Source organism: Oncorhynchus clarkii, chromosome 9 (assembly GCF_045791955.1).
Source record: "Oncorhynchus clarkii lewisi isolate Uvic-CL-2024 chromosome 9, UVic_Ocla_1.0, whole genome shotgun sequence".
Classification (NCBI taxonomy): domain Eukaryota; kingdom Metazoa; phylum Chordata; class Actinopteri; order Salmoniformes; family Salmonidae; genus Oncorhynchus; species Oncorhynchus clarkii.
The window spans coordinates 15,814,754-15,837,207 of NC_092155.1; the positions used below are offsets into that span (position 1 = coordinate 15,814,754).

Genomic DNA, 22,454 nt, shown 5'->3' on the forward strand with positions numbered 1-22,454 from the left:
AATTCCACTTTGACATTAAAATCTAAATTTAAACCATTTTAAATTCAGGCTGTAACACAACAAAATATGGAAAAAGTCAAGGGGTTTGAATCATTTCTGAAGGCAGTGTATATTTGTCGTTATGCACCATCCCCACCAGGCTGTAACCTTGGACAAGGACTCTCCCCTGGACACACACACACACACACTCGTGCGCGCGCGCACACACACACACACACACACACCTTTAGGTGCCCGTGCACAGATGAGGAAACTCTCAGCGGGACCGGAGACTACAGGATGGAACAACACGCGCTGGCGGGTGGGTGGGTCCGTGAGATTGATGCTCGTGTGAAAAAGGTCCAGCAAATATCGTGCAACTCAGGTTTATTCATGCATCTGCCTCCCACCATGGTCGCTCAGCTGGGGTGCGCTGTAAATCCAGCTCCCGCCAAAACAAACGTCACATGGGGTCTTTCATCAAGTTGTCCTTTTATTTTTTCCAATGAACCTGATTCTATAAGATAAGTTATAGGCATTGATATTAACTGTAACAAGACATGGAGGTTCTAGCTTTTTCATTGTTCTGGGTAGACCTAACTGTCCAGTGATCTTGTTTTTCTTCTTCAATCATTATTCAGGACAGTTCCTGTGATGTCCGTCGCGGCGGGAGCACGTGTAGCGTTTCTCTCCTTGCAGGCGGACATGGCATGGCCTCACAGAGCGAAGCCGACATTATTCAGTCAAACTGTTGGCCAACTTTGCCGACGCAAAATTGCGAGGAGCCAAGTCCAGAATAAAGTGTCTGTTGTTCATTCTGATTTGTAAATAGGCTACCTCCACGCGTTCTAACAGTGAAATAACTTCCAGGCTTGTATCTTAACCATCAGACATTTACATGAGAAAGTTGACAATGGCTGAACAGTCGGGGAACCCTTAACAAGGGACCCATTTACAGTGAACAGGGTGAGAGAGAGAGAGAGAGAGAGAGAGAGAGAGAGAGAGAGAGAGAGAGAGAGACAGAGAGAGAGAGAGAGAGAGAGAGAGAAAGGGTGAGAGAGAGAGAGAGAGAGAGAGAGAGAGAGAGAGAGAGAGAGAGAGAGAGAGAGAAGAGAGAGAGAGAGAGAGAGAGAGAAAGGGTGGGAGGAGAAGCTGGGAGGAGAGTTGAATTAATGAATTAAAATGTCCTGAGTCCAGTTGAGTGACTGAATACTTTTTCATTTATAAGGAGAGACAAGTGAAAACTTGAGAGAAGAGGACAATTCAACTTCTACCATCACACTTCGAGATGCAACGGGGACATTGCAACTATTTTATTACATAATAACTCTGTAACGTTCAACCGGAACCGGTACCGACTGACACTTCAGTCTTAGAGAAACCATTGATTTGTCTTTGGTAAATTCGGGATTAGATTCGTAGGCTACAGAAAGTTGTTGATTTTAACGGTTTGTAAAAATGGTTTTATTGTCAGACATATTAGAATTATAATGGCAATATCTCAAACCACAATCAGGATGGAAATCTGTAGACAATGAAAGTTGGGTGTCTCGTGCTCATGCGTGTGAGAGAACTGTCAACAAGTGCGCATTCCTCCAATCCATGACCTCGCACTGAGTAAAAAGTCAACAAATAGGCAAATTGGTCATAACATACATTTTGTAAATGTGTTTTGGGGGATACAAACACTTTTAAAAGTCTCAAAATTGCATTCAACAATTGCAACAAAAGGTAAGTGATGACACACACATTCTAATTCATGTGCCTACATTCAGTTTGCTTTCATTAGCTTACTAGATCATCAACAATGGTTTGATTATTGTTATCTTACAGAATACGTATAAGTTGTTAGCAGCAAAGCTAATTGGGGATTGTTCACCTGAGAGACGGCAGGGAGTTACATCGATCTGGTGGAGTATAAAAAGGCCCGAGCTTGATTAAAAGTTACACCTATTAAGTTACAAAAGAGAACAGGATGAGAACGCTATTTAGCTTAGTACGCAAAGAGGACATGGGCAGAGAGCACAGGTGCCCCCCACACACAGAGAACAGGATGAGAACGCTATTTAGCTTAGTACGCAAAGAGGACATGGGCAGAGAGCACAGGTGCCCCCCACACACAGAGAACAGGATGAGAACGCTATTTAGCTTAGTACGCAAAGAGGACATGGGCAGAGAGCACAGGTGCCCCCACACACAGAGAACAGGATGAGAACGCTATTTGGCTTAGTACGTAAAGAGGACATGGGCAGAGAGCACAGGTGCCCCCACACACAGAGAACAGGATGAGAATGCTATTTGGCTTAGTACGCAAAGAGGACATGGGCAGAGAGCACAGGTGCCCCCCCACACACAGAGAACAGGATGAGAATGCTATTTGGCTTATCAGTGCTTTTACGGTACTGGTTGGTGCCCACTGTGCGTGTGGCACTTATAAGTGGAGCTGGAGTTTGTGGACACCTGTATGTGACTAAAATGACCGTTTAGATTAGAGATGCTGGAATCATGTTTCCCCCCCCCCATCACACCTTGTAAAATAACATTGGGACATCATCTCAAGGGAAGTTTTCTTGTGACCGTTATTACGTTTTCAACATACTCTGCATTTTCAATCAATAAAAATGTAAGTATTTAGTAACAGTACTTGATTAGAATTGTATAATTTTGATTTAATTGTCACATTGATTATTCATTCTCTTCCGGTTTCACTTTATATGAAGTACAAATTATAAAGGCTATAAAATTGCAAAAGGCTTCATAAGCACTACATAAATGCTACACATATCATCTATAAGCACACGTCAAACTCTATAAATGGTGTATAAAGGGTGACATAACCATTCCCACTCTAGGCTGAATTGCCAAAGACATAAGGCATTATACATGTTTATACACCCTTTATAGAGTATGACATAAACTTATAGATGATTTGTGAAGCATTTATGTAGTGTTTACGAAGCCTTTATGTCCACTGTAAAAAAAAATCCTGTTGTTTTTTGTTAACTTACTGGCACCTGTAACTTACTGTAAAAATAAGTACAGTATGTTACCGTAAATGTACTTTTACGGTCTCTTTGGAAATTACGGTAACATACAGTACCTTCATTACGGTAATGTACAGGTGGCTGCAACTAAGCTCCCATAAAAACATATAAACGTATTTTTACAGTGAATGCTGTATAAGCGCTTGATAATCTGTACTTTGTTTAAATCAAAAGGCATTTTATTGGTCACACACACATGGTTAGCAGATGTTAATGCGAGTGTAGTGAAATGCTTGTGCTTCTAGTTCCGACAATGCAGCAATATCTAACATCTAATCTAACAATTTACCGAACATGTAATCTAACAACTACCCAATACACAAAAATCTAAGTAAAGGAATGGAATAAGAATATATACATATAAATATATGGGTGAGCAACGACAGAGCGGCATAGACAAGATGCAAAAGATGGTATAAAATACAGTATAAACATATGAGATGAGTAATGCAACATATGTAAACATTATTAAAGTGGCCAATGATTTCAAGTTTAAAGTGGGACCTCATTTCGTCTCGGTCTAAAACTGCAGAAGAATGAAGGCATAAAAACACGTTGCTGTAGACTGTATTCGTGTTGATAAGGGTTCTAACTCACACCTGTAGGAAGGCAACCTGACCCGGGACACATTGAGGACGATCACCATGGATACTGGGAGGGTGTCGACAAAATGACCTCTGGCACCAACTCTGGCACTATAACATCAATCTCCTCTCTGGCACAATGATTAGGGTTTAAATTGGACATTCCAGAACACTCCCTGGTTGCGGTTTACAAGTCAAGTCTACAATGTGTAAAATGGACACTAGTAACCGAAAGGTTGCTGGTTCGAATCCCCCAGCCGACTAGGTGAACAATCTGTCAATCTGACCTTGAGCAAGGCACTTAACGCTCTGGATAAGAGCGCCTGCTAAAACGTAAATGTCAAATGTCCCTGAGTTACCCTGTACAGGTACAGTGTGCAAGATGGGCTTGCTTCTCAAGTGTCAATTTGTGGGTAGTTTGAGTACCAGGAACACAAATAGTTTGGTTAATGAAGAAGTTGTGCCAGTGCTTGTTTGCAGAGGCTGTGTGGGGATTTGTACACCTTATACTGTTCATGTGTAATATACAAGACTTGATTGTTGCTTGAATCTGTCCGTTAGAGGTACTCACGTGTTATAGAGGGGTGGTTGAGTGAATATGTAGGGTACACGAGACTCTCAAACTCATTCACATCACCCCAACTGGAGCACAGGGCAGCAGCAAAGTTTCTCCACTTCACACCTGGCTGGGTACATCAATGTTGATTCATTTAGGTTGAAAACTGTTTTTCTGTTTGCAGGGTCCTTTTAGTGTTGTGGGGCAATTTTTGGAGTGTTTTCATGGGTTGCTCGGAGGTGGTTGGAGTGTTGTGCAGGGGTTGTTTGGGGAATTGGAAGGGTGCACACAGAGAGACAGGAAGGAGTACGGTGGATCACACTGCTCAGGAATACTAATGAGTATCTTTTGTCATCAATCTGTCTCTATATACCCTCTCTCTCTCTCTCTCTCTCTCTCTCTCTCTCTCCTCTTAATCCAAGTCCTCTTTCCCCTTCTCTGCCCCCTCACACACTTGAACACATACTCACATAGGATCACTCGGTCACACAAGCCAATGCGCACTCACACACACACACTTTCTCCCTCTCTCTCACTCAGTCGTATTTTTCAATGGTGGCTTTTGTCCCTTTCATCTCTCTAAACAAAGGATTCTTGTGCACACAGGACAGAGTGAGAGAGAGATGGCGAGAGGGAGGGAAGGGGAAGGGGGATACCTAGTCAGTTGTACAACTGAATGCCTTCAACTGAAATGTGTCTTCCGCATTTAACCCAACCCCTCTTAATCACCACACCAAATCCGGATTGGACTTGACATGACATTTTAAGGCAGGATGGTAACAAACCTATGTAAATTGAGTCAACAAATCTTTCGTTACAGTGCATACTTTGATTCAAAAGGAGAGAGAATATAGCGGAGAGGAAGACACAGAAGTGTTAAAAGGAATACTAAACGAAGGGAAAATAATAATAATAATAATAATAGTAAGTGTTGTTTGGGAAAGATCAACATTGATATATTGAGAGGCCGTGTTGTGTATGTCGCTGTACATGTGAATGTGTGTTTACTGTATGTGTGGGCGACGCCTCAGTAGGGTTCAGAGGGCAGCTGTGAATGTACTCGGCCTATCACACTCGCCTATCCGAAGCCCCGCCTCCTCAACCCCCCGCCCCCCATTTAGTATTCTGAGCACAGAAATCTACACAGATCCCTATTCATACTCACAGTGTGAGCTTCAGCACCAGAGAGATGAAGGGAGAGAGGGAGGAAGGGGGGAGGAAAGAGGGGGAGAGAGAATAGAGTAAGCGAGTGGGGACACAAAGAGAAAGGTCAGAAAGTAGAGAGCGTATCAGATCGCCTAGTTCTCTGCCTTTTGTTTTAGTTGGTTATTTTTTTATTGGTCTGGAAAGCAGAGGCAGGCAGAGACAAAAGGACCATTTAGCCAAGGAGAGAGAGGGAGAGAGGGAGAGAGAGAGAGAGAGAGAGGAGGAGAGAGAGAGGGGGAGAGAGAGATGGAGAGATAGATAGAGAGAGCGAGATAGAGAGATAGAGAGAGATAGATAGAGAGATAGAGAGAGATAGAGAGAGAGATGGAGAAATAAAGATATATATATAGAGATAGATAGAGAGATATAGAGTTAGAGAGTGAGATAGAGAAAGTCCAGATGAGGATACAGAACAAAGTCTAGAAGGATGCTCGGGCCAAAGTCACACACAAACAGCAAGTCTCCATATCCCCAAGGAGAAAAAGAGGCATCTTGGCCCTGATAGATAGCAAACAGAGGGTAGTGCGTACGTCCCAGTACATCACTGGGGCCAAGCTTCCTGCTACCCAGGACCTCTGTACCAGGCCGTGTCAGGAAGGCCCTAAAAATGGTCAAAGACTCCAGCTCCTTAACAGCTTCTACCACCAAGACATAAGAGTTCTGAACAATGAATCAAATGGCTACCTGGACTATTTGGATTTTTTATACTTCTGCTTTTAGCTGTTTATTATCTATGCATAGTCACTTACCCTACATATTACCTCAATTACCTGGACTAACCTGTACCCCGCACATTGACTCGGTACCGGCCTCCCTGTATATAGCCTCCACATTGACTCGGTACCGGCCTCCCTGTATATAGCCTCCACATTGACTCGGTACCGGCCTCCCTGTATATAGCCTCCACATTGACTCGGTACCGGGCCTCCCTGTATATAGCCTCCACATTGACTCGGTACCGGGCCTCCCTGTATATAGCCTCCACATTGACTCGGTACCGGGCCTCCCTGTATATAGCCTCCACATTGACTCGGTACCGGGCCTCCCTGTATATAGCCTCCACATTGACTCGGTACCGGGCCTCCCTGTATATAGCCTCCACATTGACTCGGTACCGGGCCTCCCTGTATATAGCCTCCACATTGACTCGGTACCGGCCTCCCTGTATATAGCCTCCACATTGACTCGGTACCGGGCCTCCCTGTATATAGCCTCCACATTGACTCGGTACCGGGCCTCCCTGTATATAGCCTCCACATTGACTCGGTACCGGGCCTCCCTGTATATAGCCTCCACATTGACTCAGTACCGGGCCTCCCTGTATATAGCCTCCACATTGACTCGGTACCGGGCCTCCCTGTATATAGCCTCCACATTGACTCGGTACCGGGCCTCCCTGTATATAGCCTCCACATTGACTCAGTACCGGGCCTCCCTGTATATAGCCTCCACATTGACTCGGTACCGGCCTCCCTGTATATAGCCTCCACATTGACTCGGTACCGGGCCTCCCTGTATATAGCCTCCACATTGACTCGGTACCGGGCCTCCCTGTATATAGCCTCCACATTGACTCGGTACCGGGCCTCCCTGTATATAGCCTCCACATTGACTCGGTACCGGGCCTCCCTGTATATAGCCTCCACATTGACTCGGTACCGGGCCTCCCTGTATATAGCCTCCACATTGACTCGGTACCGGGCCTCCCTGTATATAGCCTCCACATTGACTCGGTACCGGGCCTCCCTGTATATAGCCTCCACATTGACTCGGTACCGGGCCTCCCTGTACATAGCCTCCACATTGACTCGGTACCGGGCCTCCCTGTATATAGCCTCCACATTGACTCGGTACCGGGCCTCCCTGTATATAGCCTCCACATTGACTCGGTACCGGGGCTCCCTGTATATAGCCTCCACATTGACTCGGTACCGGGCCTCCCTGTATATAGCCTCCACATTGACTCGGTACCGGGCCTCCCTGTATATAGCCTCCACATTGACTCGGTACCGGGCCTCCCTGTATATAGCCTCCACATTGACTCGGTACCGGGCCTCCCTGTATATAGCCTCCACATTGACTCGGTACCGGGGCTCCCTGTATATAGCCTCCACATTGACTCGGTACCTGGCCTCCCTGTATATAGCCTCCACATTGACTCGGTACCGGGCCTCCCTGTATATAGCCTCACATTGACTCGGTACCGGGGCTCCCTGTATATATCCTCCACATTGACTCGGTACCGGGCCTCCCTGTATATAGCCTCCACATTGACTCGGTACCGGGCCTCCCTGTATATAGCCTCCACATTGACTCGGTACCGGGGCTCCCTGTATATATCCTCCACATTGACTCGGTACCGGGCCTCCCTGTATATAGCCTCCACATTGACTCGGTACCGGGCCTCCCTGTATATAGCCTCACATTGACTCGGTACCGGGCCTCCCTGTATATAGCCTCCACATTGACTCGGTACCGGGCCTCCCTGTATATAGCCTCCACATTGACTCGGTACCGGGCCTCCCTGTATATAGCCTCCACATTGACTCGGTACCGGGCCTCCCTGTATATAGCCTCCACATTGACTCGGTACCGGGGCTCCCTGTATATAGCCTCCACATTGACTCGGTACCTGGCCTCCCTGTATATAGCCTCCACATTGACTCGGTACCGGGCCTCCCTGTATATAGCCTCACATTGACTCGGTACCGGGCCTCCCTGTATATAGCCTCCACATTGACTCGGTACCGGGCCTCCCTGTATATAGCCTCCACATTGACTCGGTACCGGGCCTCCCTGTATATAGCCTCCACATTGACTCGGTACCGGGCCTCCCTGTATATAGCCTCGCTACTGTTATTTTATTACGTTACTTTTTTAACTTTAGTATATTTAGTCAATATTTTCTTAACTCTTATGTTCTTAAAGCTGCGTTGTTGGTTAAGGGCTTGTAAGTAAGTAATTTCACCGTGAAGTCTACACCCGTTGTATTCATCACGTGACAAATAACATTTCATTTGATTTGGACAAGCTCTTTTCTCCTGCTGTACTGTGTCCACAAACCACACCGCGTAATTCTCTGACACAGAAAAGCATTTATTGGACGGTGAAAATGAGATCATGTTGGAGCTGCACATGGTAGTAGACTACTGGGGCAGTATGGGGCTAATCATCAACGTGGTGAGGTCATAGTTTGCAGCAGTAGCATAGCAGTACCACTATGTGTAAGTAAGGCAGTAAGACGATTGAAACGTTCATTTTTATTTCATTAGGGAAAAAGGGATAATGAAAGAGAAGTAGATTGTGTCAGGGATCAAAGCCCATTCATACATGGTTGATCCAGACCAGTGGAGGCTGCAGAGGGGAGGACGGCTCACAATAATGTCTGGAATGGAGTAAATGGAATGGCATCAAACACAGGGAAACCATGTGGAAACCAGGTGGAAACCATGTGGAAACCAGGTGGAAACCATGTGGAAACCATGTGGAAACCAGGTGGAAACCATGTGGAAACCATGTGGAAACCAGGTGGAAACCATGTGGAAACCAGGTGGAAACCATGTGGAAACCATGTGGAAACCAGGTGGAAACCATGTGGAAACCATGTGGAAACCAGGTGGAAACCATGTGGAAACCATGTGGAAACCATGTGGAAACCAGGTGGAAACCATGTGGAAACCATGTGGAAACCAGGTGGAAACCATGTGGAAACCAGGTGGAAACCATGTGGAAACCATGTGGAAACCAGGTGGAAACCATGTGGAAACCATGTGGAAACCAGGTGGAAACCATGTGGAAACCATGTTGAAACCAGGTGTTTGATGTATTTGATACCATTCCACCGATTCCGCTCCAACCATTACTACTAGCCCGTCCCCAATTAAGTTGCCACCATCCTCCTGTGCTCCAGATACTAGGCTACATGTGGCTTTTCTGTTCCTGGTTTCGGAAGGGGAATACGTAAGCCTTGTTTCGGTCCCTCTTGATCCAGCCAGCGTGATACGCTGCAGACACATCTGAGCGCCTTAGCATTATAGAGGGGCTTTTAAAAGGAAAAGACAGCTGTGACTTTGCACTGAAAGGGGGCTTTTACTTTGAAAAGGCAGCTGCTGCTCTGTCTGAAAAGAAAAGGATGAAGAGAGAGAGAGTGACAGAGAGTTTGGAGCACATTGACAGCCACAGGCCTGCATCTGTCCACTTGAAAAAGTGTGTCCCATTTATAATGTCCCTCTCTTTCTATCCCTTTCTTCATGTCTTCCTCCCCCCACACCCCGAATGTTCCACTCCTGTCACCTCTTCCATTCCTCCCGTTAACAACCTCTCTTCCTTTCCTCTTCTCTCCTTTCTCACAAAATCTTTTGAACTTGTTTTTCATCAACTTTGACTTTGCACAATATTTATCTCTTCCTCTCCCTCTTCACCCCTCCTTCTCCCCACCCCTCACTCCTCTCCCTCTTCACCCCTCCTTCTCCCCACCCCTCACTCCTCTCCCTCTTCACCCCTCCTTCTCCCCACCCCTCACTCCTCTCCCTCTTCATCTTTCTCCAGTTTCACTCCTCTTTCTCTTCATCTCTCTCCCGTTTTACTCATCTCCCTCCTCCCTCCTCTCCCCCCACACCCCTCTCCCTCCCTCTCCCTCCTCACCCCTCTCCCTCCTCACCCCTCACCCTCACTCCTCTCCCTCTCACCTCTCTCCCTCTTCAGCTCTCTCCCTCACTCTAATTTCCACTGTCAAGTCCTTTCCCATTTATCAATTCTATCCCCCTTCACCCCCTACCTCACTCCTCCATCATCAACTCCCCCTCCCACCCTCCCTCCCTTCTTCCCCTGATAAAGCTGAGGCCATGACGTCGGCCACTCCCCCCTCCTCGCGCGGCTCCTCCCCCCAGAAGGTGTGTCACTCCATGACACAGACGGAGGTTCTGAAGCCGCTGCTGGGGGCAGGGGGGGCGGAAGGGGTGGGGGTGGCAACTGCGGCAGGGGGGGCAGCGACTGCAGGGGGGGCAGCGACGGCAGGGGGGGCAGCGACAGCAGCGGGGGCAGCAACGGCAGGGGGGGCAGCAACGGCAGGGGGGGCAGCGACGGCGGTCTGCGCACTCCGACGGAGACGGCGCGTTCTCTCCAAGGACGGGCACAGCAACGTGCACATCGAGCATGTGAGCGGGCGTGGGGCGATGTACCTGCGTGACATCTGGACGACCTTCCTGGACATGCAGTGGCGCTACAAGCTCTTCCTGTTCTCGGCCACCTTCGCCGGTACCTGGTTCCTGTTCGGGGTTCTGTGGTACCTGGTGGCGCTGGTGCATGGAGACCTGCTAGGTGAGGATGGAGGAAGGGGAGAGAGAGGGAGAGAGGGATGGGGGGAGAGAAGGTGGGAGGGGAGGGGTTCTGTGGTACCTGGTGGCGCTGATGCACGGAGACCTGCTAGGTGAGGATGGAGGAAGGGGAGAGAGAGGGAGAGGAAGAGAGGGATGGGGGGGGGAGAAGGTAGGAGGTTAGGGGTTCTGTGGTACCTGGTGGCGCTGGTGCACGGAGACCTGCTAGGTGAGGATAGAGGAAGGGGAGAGAGAGGGAGAGGGAGAGAGGGATGGGGGGGAGAGAAGGTGGGAGGGGAGGGGTTCTGTGGTACCTGGTGGTGCTGGTGCATGGAGACCTGCTAGGTGAGGATGGAGGAAGGGGAGAGAGAGGGAGAGGGAGAGAGGGATGAGGGGGAGAGAAGGTGGGAGGGGAGGGGTTCTGTGGTACCTGGTGGCGCTGGTGCATGGAGACCTGCTAGGTGAGGATGGAGGAAGGGGAGAGAGAGGGAGAGACAGAATTCTAAGGCATTTGAGAACAATAATACCTCAAAATACCAATATAATCAGTTGTACCTCCCCTATAATCTTTGTACCTTTTGCTTTCCATGTCAATCTCACAACCTTGCCTCCCTGTGCCTCCCTTCTCCACCCCTCCCTCCAGAGTTTGACCCTCCGTCCAACCACACCCCGTGTGTGATGCAGGTGCAGACTCTGACGGGGGCGTTCCTCTTCTCACTGGAGTCGCAGACCACAATTGGCTACGGTTTCCGTTGCATCACAGAGGAATGTCCCGCCGCCATCATCCTCCTCATCCTCCAGCTGGTCATCACCATGGTGCTTGAGATCTTCATCACTGGAACCTTCCTCGCCAAGGTACCTCACCCTTCCCCTGGGCAGAACGATAAGATGTTCACTTTACCATCCATCACATTCATTGATAAAGTAAACCACCACTAAACAGTATGGATATACAGTATTTCACTGAAAAATCTGGATCTACACATCACGTCAAATGTTCAGTGCCATAATATGTGACTGACCACCTGGATTCGGTCTTATGTAGCAAAATGTGAAAAGGTGTTTTTTACATTGGATAAAAGTAGAGACTCTGAGCTACAAAATGGTATATCATACATGGCATTTAAGGAACAATGGGAAAGTAATTATTCTTTGAAAGTTGATTAACTTGTAAATTCACTTTTAAGAAAATCGCCTTTGAATATTTTGGTGTCAAGTGAAGAGCTCTTCGTTGTCTACACCCATTCAGCATCGTTCACACCCTCTTAAGCTTTAGCCCCACCCATCTGGTTTCGCTCTCGAAGCGTTCACAGCGCACACTTGACGCTCTGGCCGATGATTTGTTTACCTCTGGATAACATGAAAACAGCCTAACCAGCTCTGCTGGCAACAATTTCATTACGCTTTTTTGCAGTCTTTTACTGACACCGGCCATATTCAACGAGTGTTGTACAGTACACATGTCACGTAACGTCAGCTAATGAGCCAGCCAGCTAACGTTAGCTAGTTAAAACAACAATGAACAAAGTGCCAGCAATACCTAACATTAGGCTCTAACTACAAAAGCAAACAGCTCTGGGAAATGAATAATAACGTCCTCTAGGGAGCAGTTAACGTTAGCTAGCTAACAGTAGACTTTAGCTTAAGACATATAGCTAGCTGGGTAAACAATGAACCTAGCTAGGTAAACAATGTTTATGATCACACACATCGCATAACGTTCACTAACGAGCCAGCCAGCTAACGTTAGCTAGATAAGCAACAATTAACAAAGTGGCAACAACTGCTCTGGGAAACGAATAATAACATCAGCTAGGGAGCCAGCCACCTAACGTTAGCTAACAGTTAGTTAACAGTACACTTTAGCTTGAAATGAAACCACTTTGTCAAAATGTATGCTAGCTAACACTAGACTATCTTACTTGTATACATGATTTCAAAACTTAATCCTCCAGAAAATGGAGAGCAACACTTATGCAGCTCCACTACATAGTACATTTTTAAAAAGGCGTGTTCGACAGGATTACCAACACAGACTGACGAGCTCAAATAAACAGAAGCCTTCTATATGGCAGACCAATCCTCTCTCCTATCTCGGCATATCCAGCCCGCTCATTATCTCAGCCAATCATGGCTAGCGGGAAGGTTGCTCACTTTTTTTGTGGCTTAACCAACAAGGCTCGTAATTTAACAAGTTTATTTGTATTTCCAGATGGCATACAAGTTTGTTATGAAAGTTCACATGTTCGAGAAAGCATTTCTGCAAAAAAAACGCATTTTGATTAAAAAAAAAGAGATTTATATTAAAATGGCTCTGCTGTGAAGTCGTGACTAGTTTCCTAAATCGGGTCACATATGCACTGCATCCATCCATAGTCAACACATACATCAGTGTTTACTATCCAGCTCCCCCCCCCTCTCTTCCTCCCTCTCTTTCTCCCCCTCTCTCTTGCTCTCCACCCCTCTCTCTCTTCCCCCCCCCTCTCTCTCTCTCTCTCCCCCTATCCCCATTTCTCTCTCCCCCTTTCTCCCCCCTCTATCTCTCTTCCCCTCTCTTTCTCTCTCTCTCTCTCTCTCTCCCTCTCCCCCCTCTCTCTCCCCCGCTCCCTTTCTCCTCTTCCCTCTTATCATTCTAACCCTCTATAACATGAATTATCTGCTGCCCTCTCTATCTCTCACTCAGGGTCAGAGTTATCTATATGTGTGTCTGTGTGTGTGTGTTTCTGTGTGCGTGTTGGGGGCGGAGGTTAAGATCATAGGAAGTTCATGCCCTGTGTGTATTGATAAGGAGACTTACAGCAGGCTGTGCAGCACAATAATATTTACTCAAACCGGATATGTTCCAGAGAGCATTGTGGGTAGTGTAGTTCATCATGCTACACTGTGTGGCTCTGACACACTCTTCCCCATTGTCCCCAGGTGGCGCGGCCCAAGAAGAGAGGAGAGACAGTGAAGTTCAGTCAGTACGCTGTGGTGTCCAATCACGAGGGCCGACCCTGCCTCATGATCCGTGTGGCTAACATGCGCAAGAGCCTGCTGCTGGGCTGCTCGGTAGAGACACAGTGTGTGTGTGTGTGTGTGTGTGTGTGTGTGTGTGTGTGTGTGTGTGTGTGTGTGTCTCTGTGTGTCTGTCTGTCTGTGAGAATGACGCAGTTGTCATTTTCCATCGACGCTCCTCTTTTCAGAATCCTTACACATGTCCCCTAATCAAATGACTCAATTTGGCTCCTAGGTGACGGGGAAGTTGCTCCAGACGTCCCAGACCAAGGAGGGGGAGACGATGCGTCTGGACCAGAGGAACGTTCCCTTCCAGGTGGACACGTCCAGCGACAGCCCCTTCCTCATCCTCCCCCTCACCTTCTACCACGTCATAGACGACAACAGCCCGCTCAGAGCCTGGGCTGCCAAGGGTAGGAATGATTACATACAGTAGCTTAATGTTCACATTGTCAGTTATTTGTGTTGTGTGTTCTCCTTCAATTGGTCCTATTTCATGACCTAAAACTTGAAGGTTACCAGTTCCATAGGCAGGTATAGTGTAGTTACGGTCTAGTGTTCTTGTCCTATTGGTCCAATTTGATATTACTGTAAGTGACCTAAGACATGGAAGTAAAATAGACAGGCAGGTTCAGTGTTCTGCTGTAGTAGTGGTGTAGTGAACTACAGTACCTTACAGTCTGTGTAAAGGAGGTGAAGTTGTTGCTATAGTTGACCATGTCCCATGTCTTAATCACCAGTAGGACGAGAGGGCCAGCCGGGTTGTGGGAACGGAAAGCCATCCGTGTGGAGAGAAAGAGAAGGGTGAATTTAGGAGATTAAAGGTCACTGCTGTGATGGATAGAGGGCATTTGGAACAGAGCCAGGACAGTAGAGGGGGGGGGAGTGTAGGGGGGGGGGGGGGGTGTAGGGCGGATGGTAGGGAACATCATTCTAGTAATTTGTACACTGCAAATTGACCACAGTTATGCCAAAAAAGTGATTGTATTTGAAAATAACCTTTTTGTGTTTGCGTACGTGCGTGCATACTGTATATGTGAATGCATATACAGCAAATCGGCCAGTGTCGATTCAGAAGTTAAAATCACTCTGTAAGAGTGTAATTAGAACTCAGCGGTGTAAAAGAACCCCCAGTGTTGATGTTAATAGTCAGAGTTATTGTTTTACACTGTGGAGAGTAAAACAGTCCAATCAAAACCACACCCATCATTATCAGATTTCCCAGAATGCACTACTGTGTTTTTGCATGTACATTGACTGATTGAATGATGTTATGCTTCACAAAGATAACATATATTTTTCTAAACTAATTCAATTAGTTAATTAGATTTATTGCACCTGTTATTGAAATGGCTGTTCCAGTTTAAATGGTTTAGGTAGTCTCCTTTATCAATTTCCATTATCCCGACAGTCTTTCTGAATGAGGGTTGAGGGTGAATAAAGATTCCAACTGTTGGATATCCTAGCTCTGTCTGGATTCCTGTAGGAATTACACATTCATCACTTTGCAAGCCAGCATAATGTGACTTGCAGGCCTGATGTGGCCTGTAAACCAGGGGTTTCCTAACACCACTGTGCTAGGGTAAAACTAAGCAATCAAAGCAAGGCCTTATGATATATGTAAGCCAAAGTTGCATTTTAATTATAACATTTGCCTAGGAACTTACTAGGTGAAACCCACAGGCCTTAAAAAAAGGAAATAATTCAACAACCATGTCTGTGTCACTAACAAATACAGTCATGGGTGGTAAACTCGACAATTCACTCAAAAAGAAAAGACACCCTGGGAAAAATGCAAATGAGACTTTACACCATGCACCATTTAATTATAGTCCACTCCAGTGTAGAGTGAAATACCTATTAGTTCACTCCATTGTAGTCACATTTTTGGGGTCTGGGGGATGACACCGGGAGAGGGGTCTCTCTCTCTCCATCTCTGTGTGTATGTCAGTGGAATGTGTGTGAGTGGGTGCCAGGGTTTCTCATTAAAAGACAATGGGGTACAGTCTGATACAGTGAGGGGTGCTGACACACAGCTGGGGGGGATCCTCTTACAGGCGGGCAGGCCTCTCATCACCACTAACCACAGAGCTATTACTGACCCATACTGATCCCTGATCTACCTCTCTACTCCTTTACTGCTCTCTCTCTCTCTCTCTCTCTCCTCTCTCTCTCTCTCTCTCTCTCTCTCTCTCTCCTCTCTCTCTCTCTCCTCTCTCTCTCTCTCTCTTTCTCTCTCTCTCTCTCTCTCTCTCTCTCTCTCTCCTCTCTCTCTCTCCTCTCTCTCTCCTCTCTCTCTCCTCTCTCTCTCTCTCTCTCTCCTCTCTCTCTCTCCTCTCTCTCTCTCTCTCTCTCTCTCGCCTCTCTCTCTCTCTCTCTCTCCCCTCTCTCTCTCTCCCCTCTCTCTCTCTCTCTCTCTCTCTCTCTCTCTCTCTCCTATCTCTCTCTCCTATCTCTCTCTCCTCTCTCTCTCTCTATCTCTCTCTCTCTCTCTCTCTCTCTCCCTCTCTCTCTCTCTCTCTCTCTCGCCTCTCTCTCTCTCTCTCTCTCTCCCTCTCTCTCTCTCTCTCTCTCTCTCTCTCTCTCTCTCTATAATGGGTCTCTATGTAGTTGAGCCCCAAACTCCTGCTGTTAAATTGACTGTGGTCAGATTGTATGGCATTGTGTTACTGTACACGTAATATGTTTATTTAATGATGCCTGATCCCAGAGAACACTCCGTTTGGCTTTTGACTTCACACTGTGTACCTTGAAAATGTAAGTAATATCTGCAAAAATCGTAATACTATCTTAAAGTATCATAATACTTTTACTAGAAGAATCAAACTACTAACAGTACATAATGCTACGACAATAGCCCCTGCACTATCTATGAATCTGTCTTCTAATCTGGCCTCCTCTCACGGCAGCTCTCAAATTCTCATGATGCATTTCTGTGGAAATATCTGCAGCTCTTTGGGGGCACACGGACGGGGAGTTGGGGATTTTGCCAAATACGGTGGGACACTGTCAGGAGTTTCAGTAAGGGGTTACAATGAGTGCACTAACGTGAATCCCCTCAGTACACTCTAGTTTTTAACAGGAGTGAGAAGAGAGGAGCAGAGAGGTTGTAAAGGCTGTTCAGAAGAGCACAGTCAGAATTGCTCAAACCAGTAGTCAAGAACAACATTAGAGACTGAATAGACTAGACAGTCTACCATATCATGCATTGTGTGTGCTTGTCTGTGTGCATACGTGTGTGTGTGTGATATTTGTGTGTGAGCGTTTGTATGTGTGTGCGTGTGTTATGAAGTGAGAGCAGTACTGGGTCCAGGTTAGAGTTAAGGACTGTTTTCACAGATGACATAGACTGACCAGGTGAATTCCAGGTGAAAGATATGATCCCTTATTGATGTCACTTGTTAAGTCCACTTCAATCAGTGTAGATGAAGGGGAGGAGACGGGTAAAATAAGGATTTTAAGCCCTGAGACAATTGAGACATGGAAGGTGCAAAAATGTTTTAATTAAATGTATTTGAGTGCTTACCAGCATTTGTAACTTGAGTCGGATAATTACCTCTACAAAACAGTTCATCTCATAAAAATACTTGCTTGATATATGTTTTCCAGTTTCTTGAAATACTTTGCAAATGCAAGTTATTTCTATGTGAAAACTGAAACGGTCTATTCATTATTTTTGGTAGACACAGTAGTGAGTGCATATATTTTCATACTTTTTTGTACTGGTCCCCCGTGGGAATTGAACCCACAACCCTGGTGTTCCAAGCACGATGCTCTACCAACTGAGCCACATCATCACAAACCACTTGCTGTCTCAATGTACTCGGTTACTGTATTGAACATTGTTTTTCTTCATGGTGATGGAAAGTCCATAGGTTCTAACCTAGATGACCAGCCTATATACAATACAGTAACGCACGTTTACATTAAGTGGTTTGTAAGGATGGTAAATGAAAACTGCACAGAAAGTGGTTGTTTTCCATGTTATTTCATCAAGACAAATATTCATTTGATGTGGATGTTTTGGGTCTTTGCCTATAACTTTGCAACTTTTGATGTAAATGTTTGAGGACAGGGTTTTGTTCTTTCTGGATTCAGGGATATTAGGTGCCAATATACACAGGCAGTTAGGAAAGCTAAGGCTAGCTTTTTCAAGCAGAAATTTTCATCCTGTAGCACAAACTCCAGAAAGTTCTGGGAAACTGTCCATGGAGAATAAGAGCACCTCCTCCCAGCTGGCCACTGCACTGAGGCTAGGAAACACTGTCACAATGGATAAATCCACAATAATTGAGAGTTTCAATAAGCATTTCTCTACGGCTGGCCATGCTTTCCACCGGGCTAACCCTACCCTGGTCAACAGCCTCTACCCCCGACAGCAACTCGCCCAAGCCTCCCCATTTCTCCTTCACCCAAATTCAGATAGCTGATGTTCTGAAAGAGCTGCAAAATCTGGACCCCTACAAATCAGCCGGGCTAGACAATCTGGACCCTCTCTTTCTAAAATGATCTGCCGAAATTGTTGCAACCCCTATTACTAGCCTGTTCAACCTCTCTTTCGTATCGTCTGAGAATCCAAAGATTGGAAAGCTGCCGCGGTCATCCCCCTCTTCAAAGGGGGAGACTAACTAGATCCAAACTGCTACAGACCTATATCTATCCTGCCCTGCCTTTCTAAGGTCTTTGAAAGCCAAGTTAACAAACAGATCACCGACCATTTTGAATCCCACCATACCTTCTCAGCTATGCAATCTGGTTTCAGAGCTGGTCATGGGTACACCTCAGCCATGCTCAAGGTCCTAAATGATATAACAGCCATCGATAAGAGACATTACTGTGCAGCCGTATTCATCGACCTGGCCAAGGCTTTTGACTCTGTCAATTACCACATTCTTATCGGCAGACTCGACAGCCTTGGTTTCTCAAATGATTGCCTTGCCTGGTTTACCAACTACGTCTCTGATAGAGTTCAGTGTGTCAAATCGGAGGGCCTGTTGTCCGGACCTCTGGCAGTCTCTGTGGGGGTACCACAGGGTTCAATTCCCGGGCCGACCCTTTTCTCTGTATACATCAATGATGTTGCTCTTGCTGCTGGTGATTCTTTGATCCACCTCTAAGCGACGACACCATTATGTATACCTCTGGCCCTTCGTTAGACACTGTGTTAACTAACCTCCAGACGAGCTTCAATGCCATTCAACTCTCCTTCCTTGGCCTCGAACTGCTCTTAAATGCAAGTAAAACTAAATGCATGCTATTCAACCGATCGCTGCCCACACCTGCCCACCCGTCCAGCATCGCTACTCTGGACTGTTAAGACTTAGAATATGTGGACAACTACAAATACCTAGGTGTCTGTTTAGACTGTAAACTCTCCTTCCAGACTCACATTAAGCATCTCCAATCCAAAATTACATCTAGAATTGGCTTCCTATTTCGCAACAAAGCATCCTTCACTCATGCTGCCAAACATACCCTCGTAAAACTGACCATCTTACCAATCCTCAACTTTGGCAATGTAATTTACAAAATAGCCTCCAACACTCTACTCAACAAATTGGATGCAGTCTATCACAGTGCCATCTGTTTTGTCACCAAAGCGACCTGTACACTCTCGTTGGCTGGCCCTCGCTTCATACTCGCCGCCAAACCCACTGGGTTCTTACTTTGGCTGCCTTTCCTTACAGTTCTCTGCTACCACTGATTGGAACGAACTGCAAAAATCACTGAAGCTGGAGACCAGATATCTCCCTCACTAGCTTTAAGCACCAGCTGTCAGAGCAGCTTACAGATCACTGCACCTGTACATAGCCCATCTGTAAATAGCCCATCCAACTACCTCATCTCCATACTGTATGTATTTATCTTGCTCCTTTGCACCCCAGTATCTCTTCTTGCACATTCATCTTCTGCACATATACCATTCCAGTGTTTAATTGCTATATTGTAATTACTTACTCCACCATGGCCTGTTTATTGCATTTACCTCCCTTATCCTACCTCAGTTGCACACACTGTATATAGACTTTTTCTACTGTATTATTGACTGTATGTTTGTTTATTCCATCTGTGTTGTTGTATGTGTCTAACTGCTTTGCTTTATCTTGGCCAGGTCGCAGTTGTAAATGAGAACTTGTTCTCAACTGGCCTACCTGGTTAAATAAAATCAAATAAAATAAAATCCATTAGAATGATGATTGCAGAGAAAGCAACAGGGCAACAACGCTTACAATTCCAACTATTGAATCCTGCAAGATACTGTTCTTAATTATACAACTACCTTTTTTTTGTTGCCAAAACAGAGATGCTGAAATGTTTTTATTGGGCAGCTAATACATCCTGTAAAGGCCCAGTGCACTACTTTGTGAACAAATATATATGTTTGAAAATAATATTTTTGCTATAATTTATTTTTTAAATTCAGATTTTTAAGAGGGTGCAGCACCCTCAGCACCCCTACTTCCTGCGGATATGGGATCGTGCATGTGTGCCATTCTGAGTGTGAATGGAACACGTTCGACACCTTGTAGAGTCCATGTCCTGACGTATTGAGGCTGTTCTGAGGGAAAAAGGGGGTGTAACTCAAGGCAGCAGCGACTCCTCCTGGGGTCAGGCAAAATGAAGGCAGTTGTGCAGCCTATATAGGCCTTTGTGGTGCAGCTATTTGTGCGTACAGTAAGTGTGTGGGGTGTGTTTTGTGTTTGAGAGAGAGTCCATGTATGTGGTAAAAGGCTTCTGTCAATGGACTCATTTTATATCTCCACTTTAATTCTTGCTCCTACTTGAGACGCAGATGTCTCAAGTAGACACCTGGAAATGCAAATGCGCTACTCTAAATGCTAAATGTACTCGTTAAAACTCAAACGTTCATCAAAATGCACATGCAGGGTATTGAATTAAAGCTACACTCGTTGTGAACCTAGCCAACAAGTCAGATTTTTAAAATGCTTTTCGGCGAAAGCATGAGAAGCTATTATCTGATAGCATGCAACACCCCAAAATGCCTGAATGCGACGTAAACAAAGATTTAGCGTAGCCGGTGCTACACAAAACGCAGAAATAAAATATAAAACATTCATTACCTTTGACGAGCTTCTTTCTTGGCACTCCTATATGCCCCATAAACATCACTATTGGGTCTTTTTTTCGTTTAAATCGGTCCATATATACCCAAAATAGCTTTCTATGGAAGCTGTGTAATTCAGAAAAAAACATTGTTTCAAAACGCAGCGTCATTTTTTAAAATTAAAAAAGTCGACGATAAACTTTCACAAAACACTTCAAAATACATTTGTAATCCAACTTTAGGTATTAGTAAACGTTTATAATCTATCATCAAATGATTACAGGGCGATGTGTATTCAATAGCTCCTCGTCTTCAAATCAATGGCTGAAAATGTGCACTTCACAACATCCTGGCGGAGACCGGAAGAAATGGAATCCAGTTAGTTGGATTTACCAACAAAAAAGTCCCTGGAAAATGACGACAATGGCGACATCGTGTGGAATCTGTAGGAATTGCATGCAGGTCCATAATTAATTTTGTGCCCTTTTAACAACCCATGAAAGTGACGCATGGAAATTATTTTTAGCTTTCAGAGAGCAGTTTTTCTTGCGCTTTTCGATGAAACACACGATCTGTTATAGTCACAGCCGTGATTTAACCAGTTTTAGAAACTTCAGAGTGTTTTCTATCCACACATACTAATCATATGCATATACTATATTCCTGGCATGAGTAGCAGGACGCTGAAAAGTTGCGCGATTTTTAACAGAATGTTCGAAAAAGAAGGGGGTAGACTTAAGAGATTTTAACTTGGGTTTTACCCTCGGAAGTGAGCAGAGAACTTAGGCAATCTATTTTGTGATCTGGATTTAGTAGCGAAATCGGTCTATGTTGGAAAGTAAAGATGATAATTTTATTGCTATTATCCCATTCTTGCTTTTAGTGATAATGGATATATATATGTTTCATCCTGTCTGTGCTTGGAAGTGACCGTGGAATTTAGAATAAATCTGTTTTGTGATCTGGATTCAGTAGAGAAATCAGATGGTATCTTTAGAAATAGCGTTTAGCCTTTTATTGATATATCCAAATGTTTTTTTTTATGGATCTCTAGTGCTAAATTTGTATCTTTCATTCACTCTACCTGTGTTCTAGGAGGGGGATGGACGGATCCGGATCTGGCAGACTTTGAGCTGCTGGTGATTATGAGTGCCACGGTGGAGCCCACCTCCGCCACCTGCCAGGTGCGCACCTCCTACCTGCCTGATGAGATCCTGTGGGGGTATGAGTTCCCCCCCGTGGTCTCCCTGTCCCCGTCTGGGAAGTATGTGGCGGACTTCACCTTCTTCGACAAGGTGGACAAAACGAAAACCCCGCCCCTCTTCAAACAGGCCCCCCCCCCAAGCCCGGCCATGCACTCGTCCCGCAGCAGCAGAGGGGGCGCAGAGGAAGGGGCGGACCCAGAGAAGATGAAACTAGAGGAGAGCTATCGAGGGGAGGAGAGGGGGAGGGGCAGGGGGAGGGGCAGGGGGAGGGGGAGAGACAGTAGCCCCCTCAGTGTCCGTATCAGTAATGTATAGAGAGAGAGGATGGAGGGAGAGAGAGAGAGAGAGAGAGAGAGAAAGAGAGAGCATGAATGAGATGGAATGAGAGAGTTACGAGAAAGGAGAAAAGAGAGGAGACTGTATGGAGATTGAAAAATTATCAAGTGAGAATAAAAAGTTGAAGGAATGAGAGATGAGCTGCTCCTCTGTTGGGAAATGTGAA

General features: G+C 45.9%; 1 protein-coding gene across 1 annotated transcript; it reads left to right on the forward strand.

Annotated features, from left to right (window-relative positions):
* Positions 1-1,287: 1,287 nt before the first annotated feature.
* Positions 1,288-22,267, forward strand: LOC139415973 (ATP-sensitive inward rectifier potassium channel 10-like). Its single transcript, XM_071164178.1, has 6 exons — positions 1,288-1,710; positions 10,074-10,688; positions 11,328-11,539; positions 13,604-13,735; positions 13,917-14,094; positions 21,843-22,267. Exons 2-6 carry the CDS (start codon positions 10,214-10,216, stop codon positions 22,265-22,267), a joined length of 1,422 nt encoding a protein of 473 aa, XP_071020279.1. The 5' UTR covers positions 1,288-1,710; positions 10,074-10,213.
* Positions 22,268-22,454: the final 187 nt, after the last annotated feature.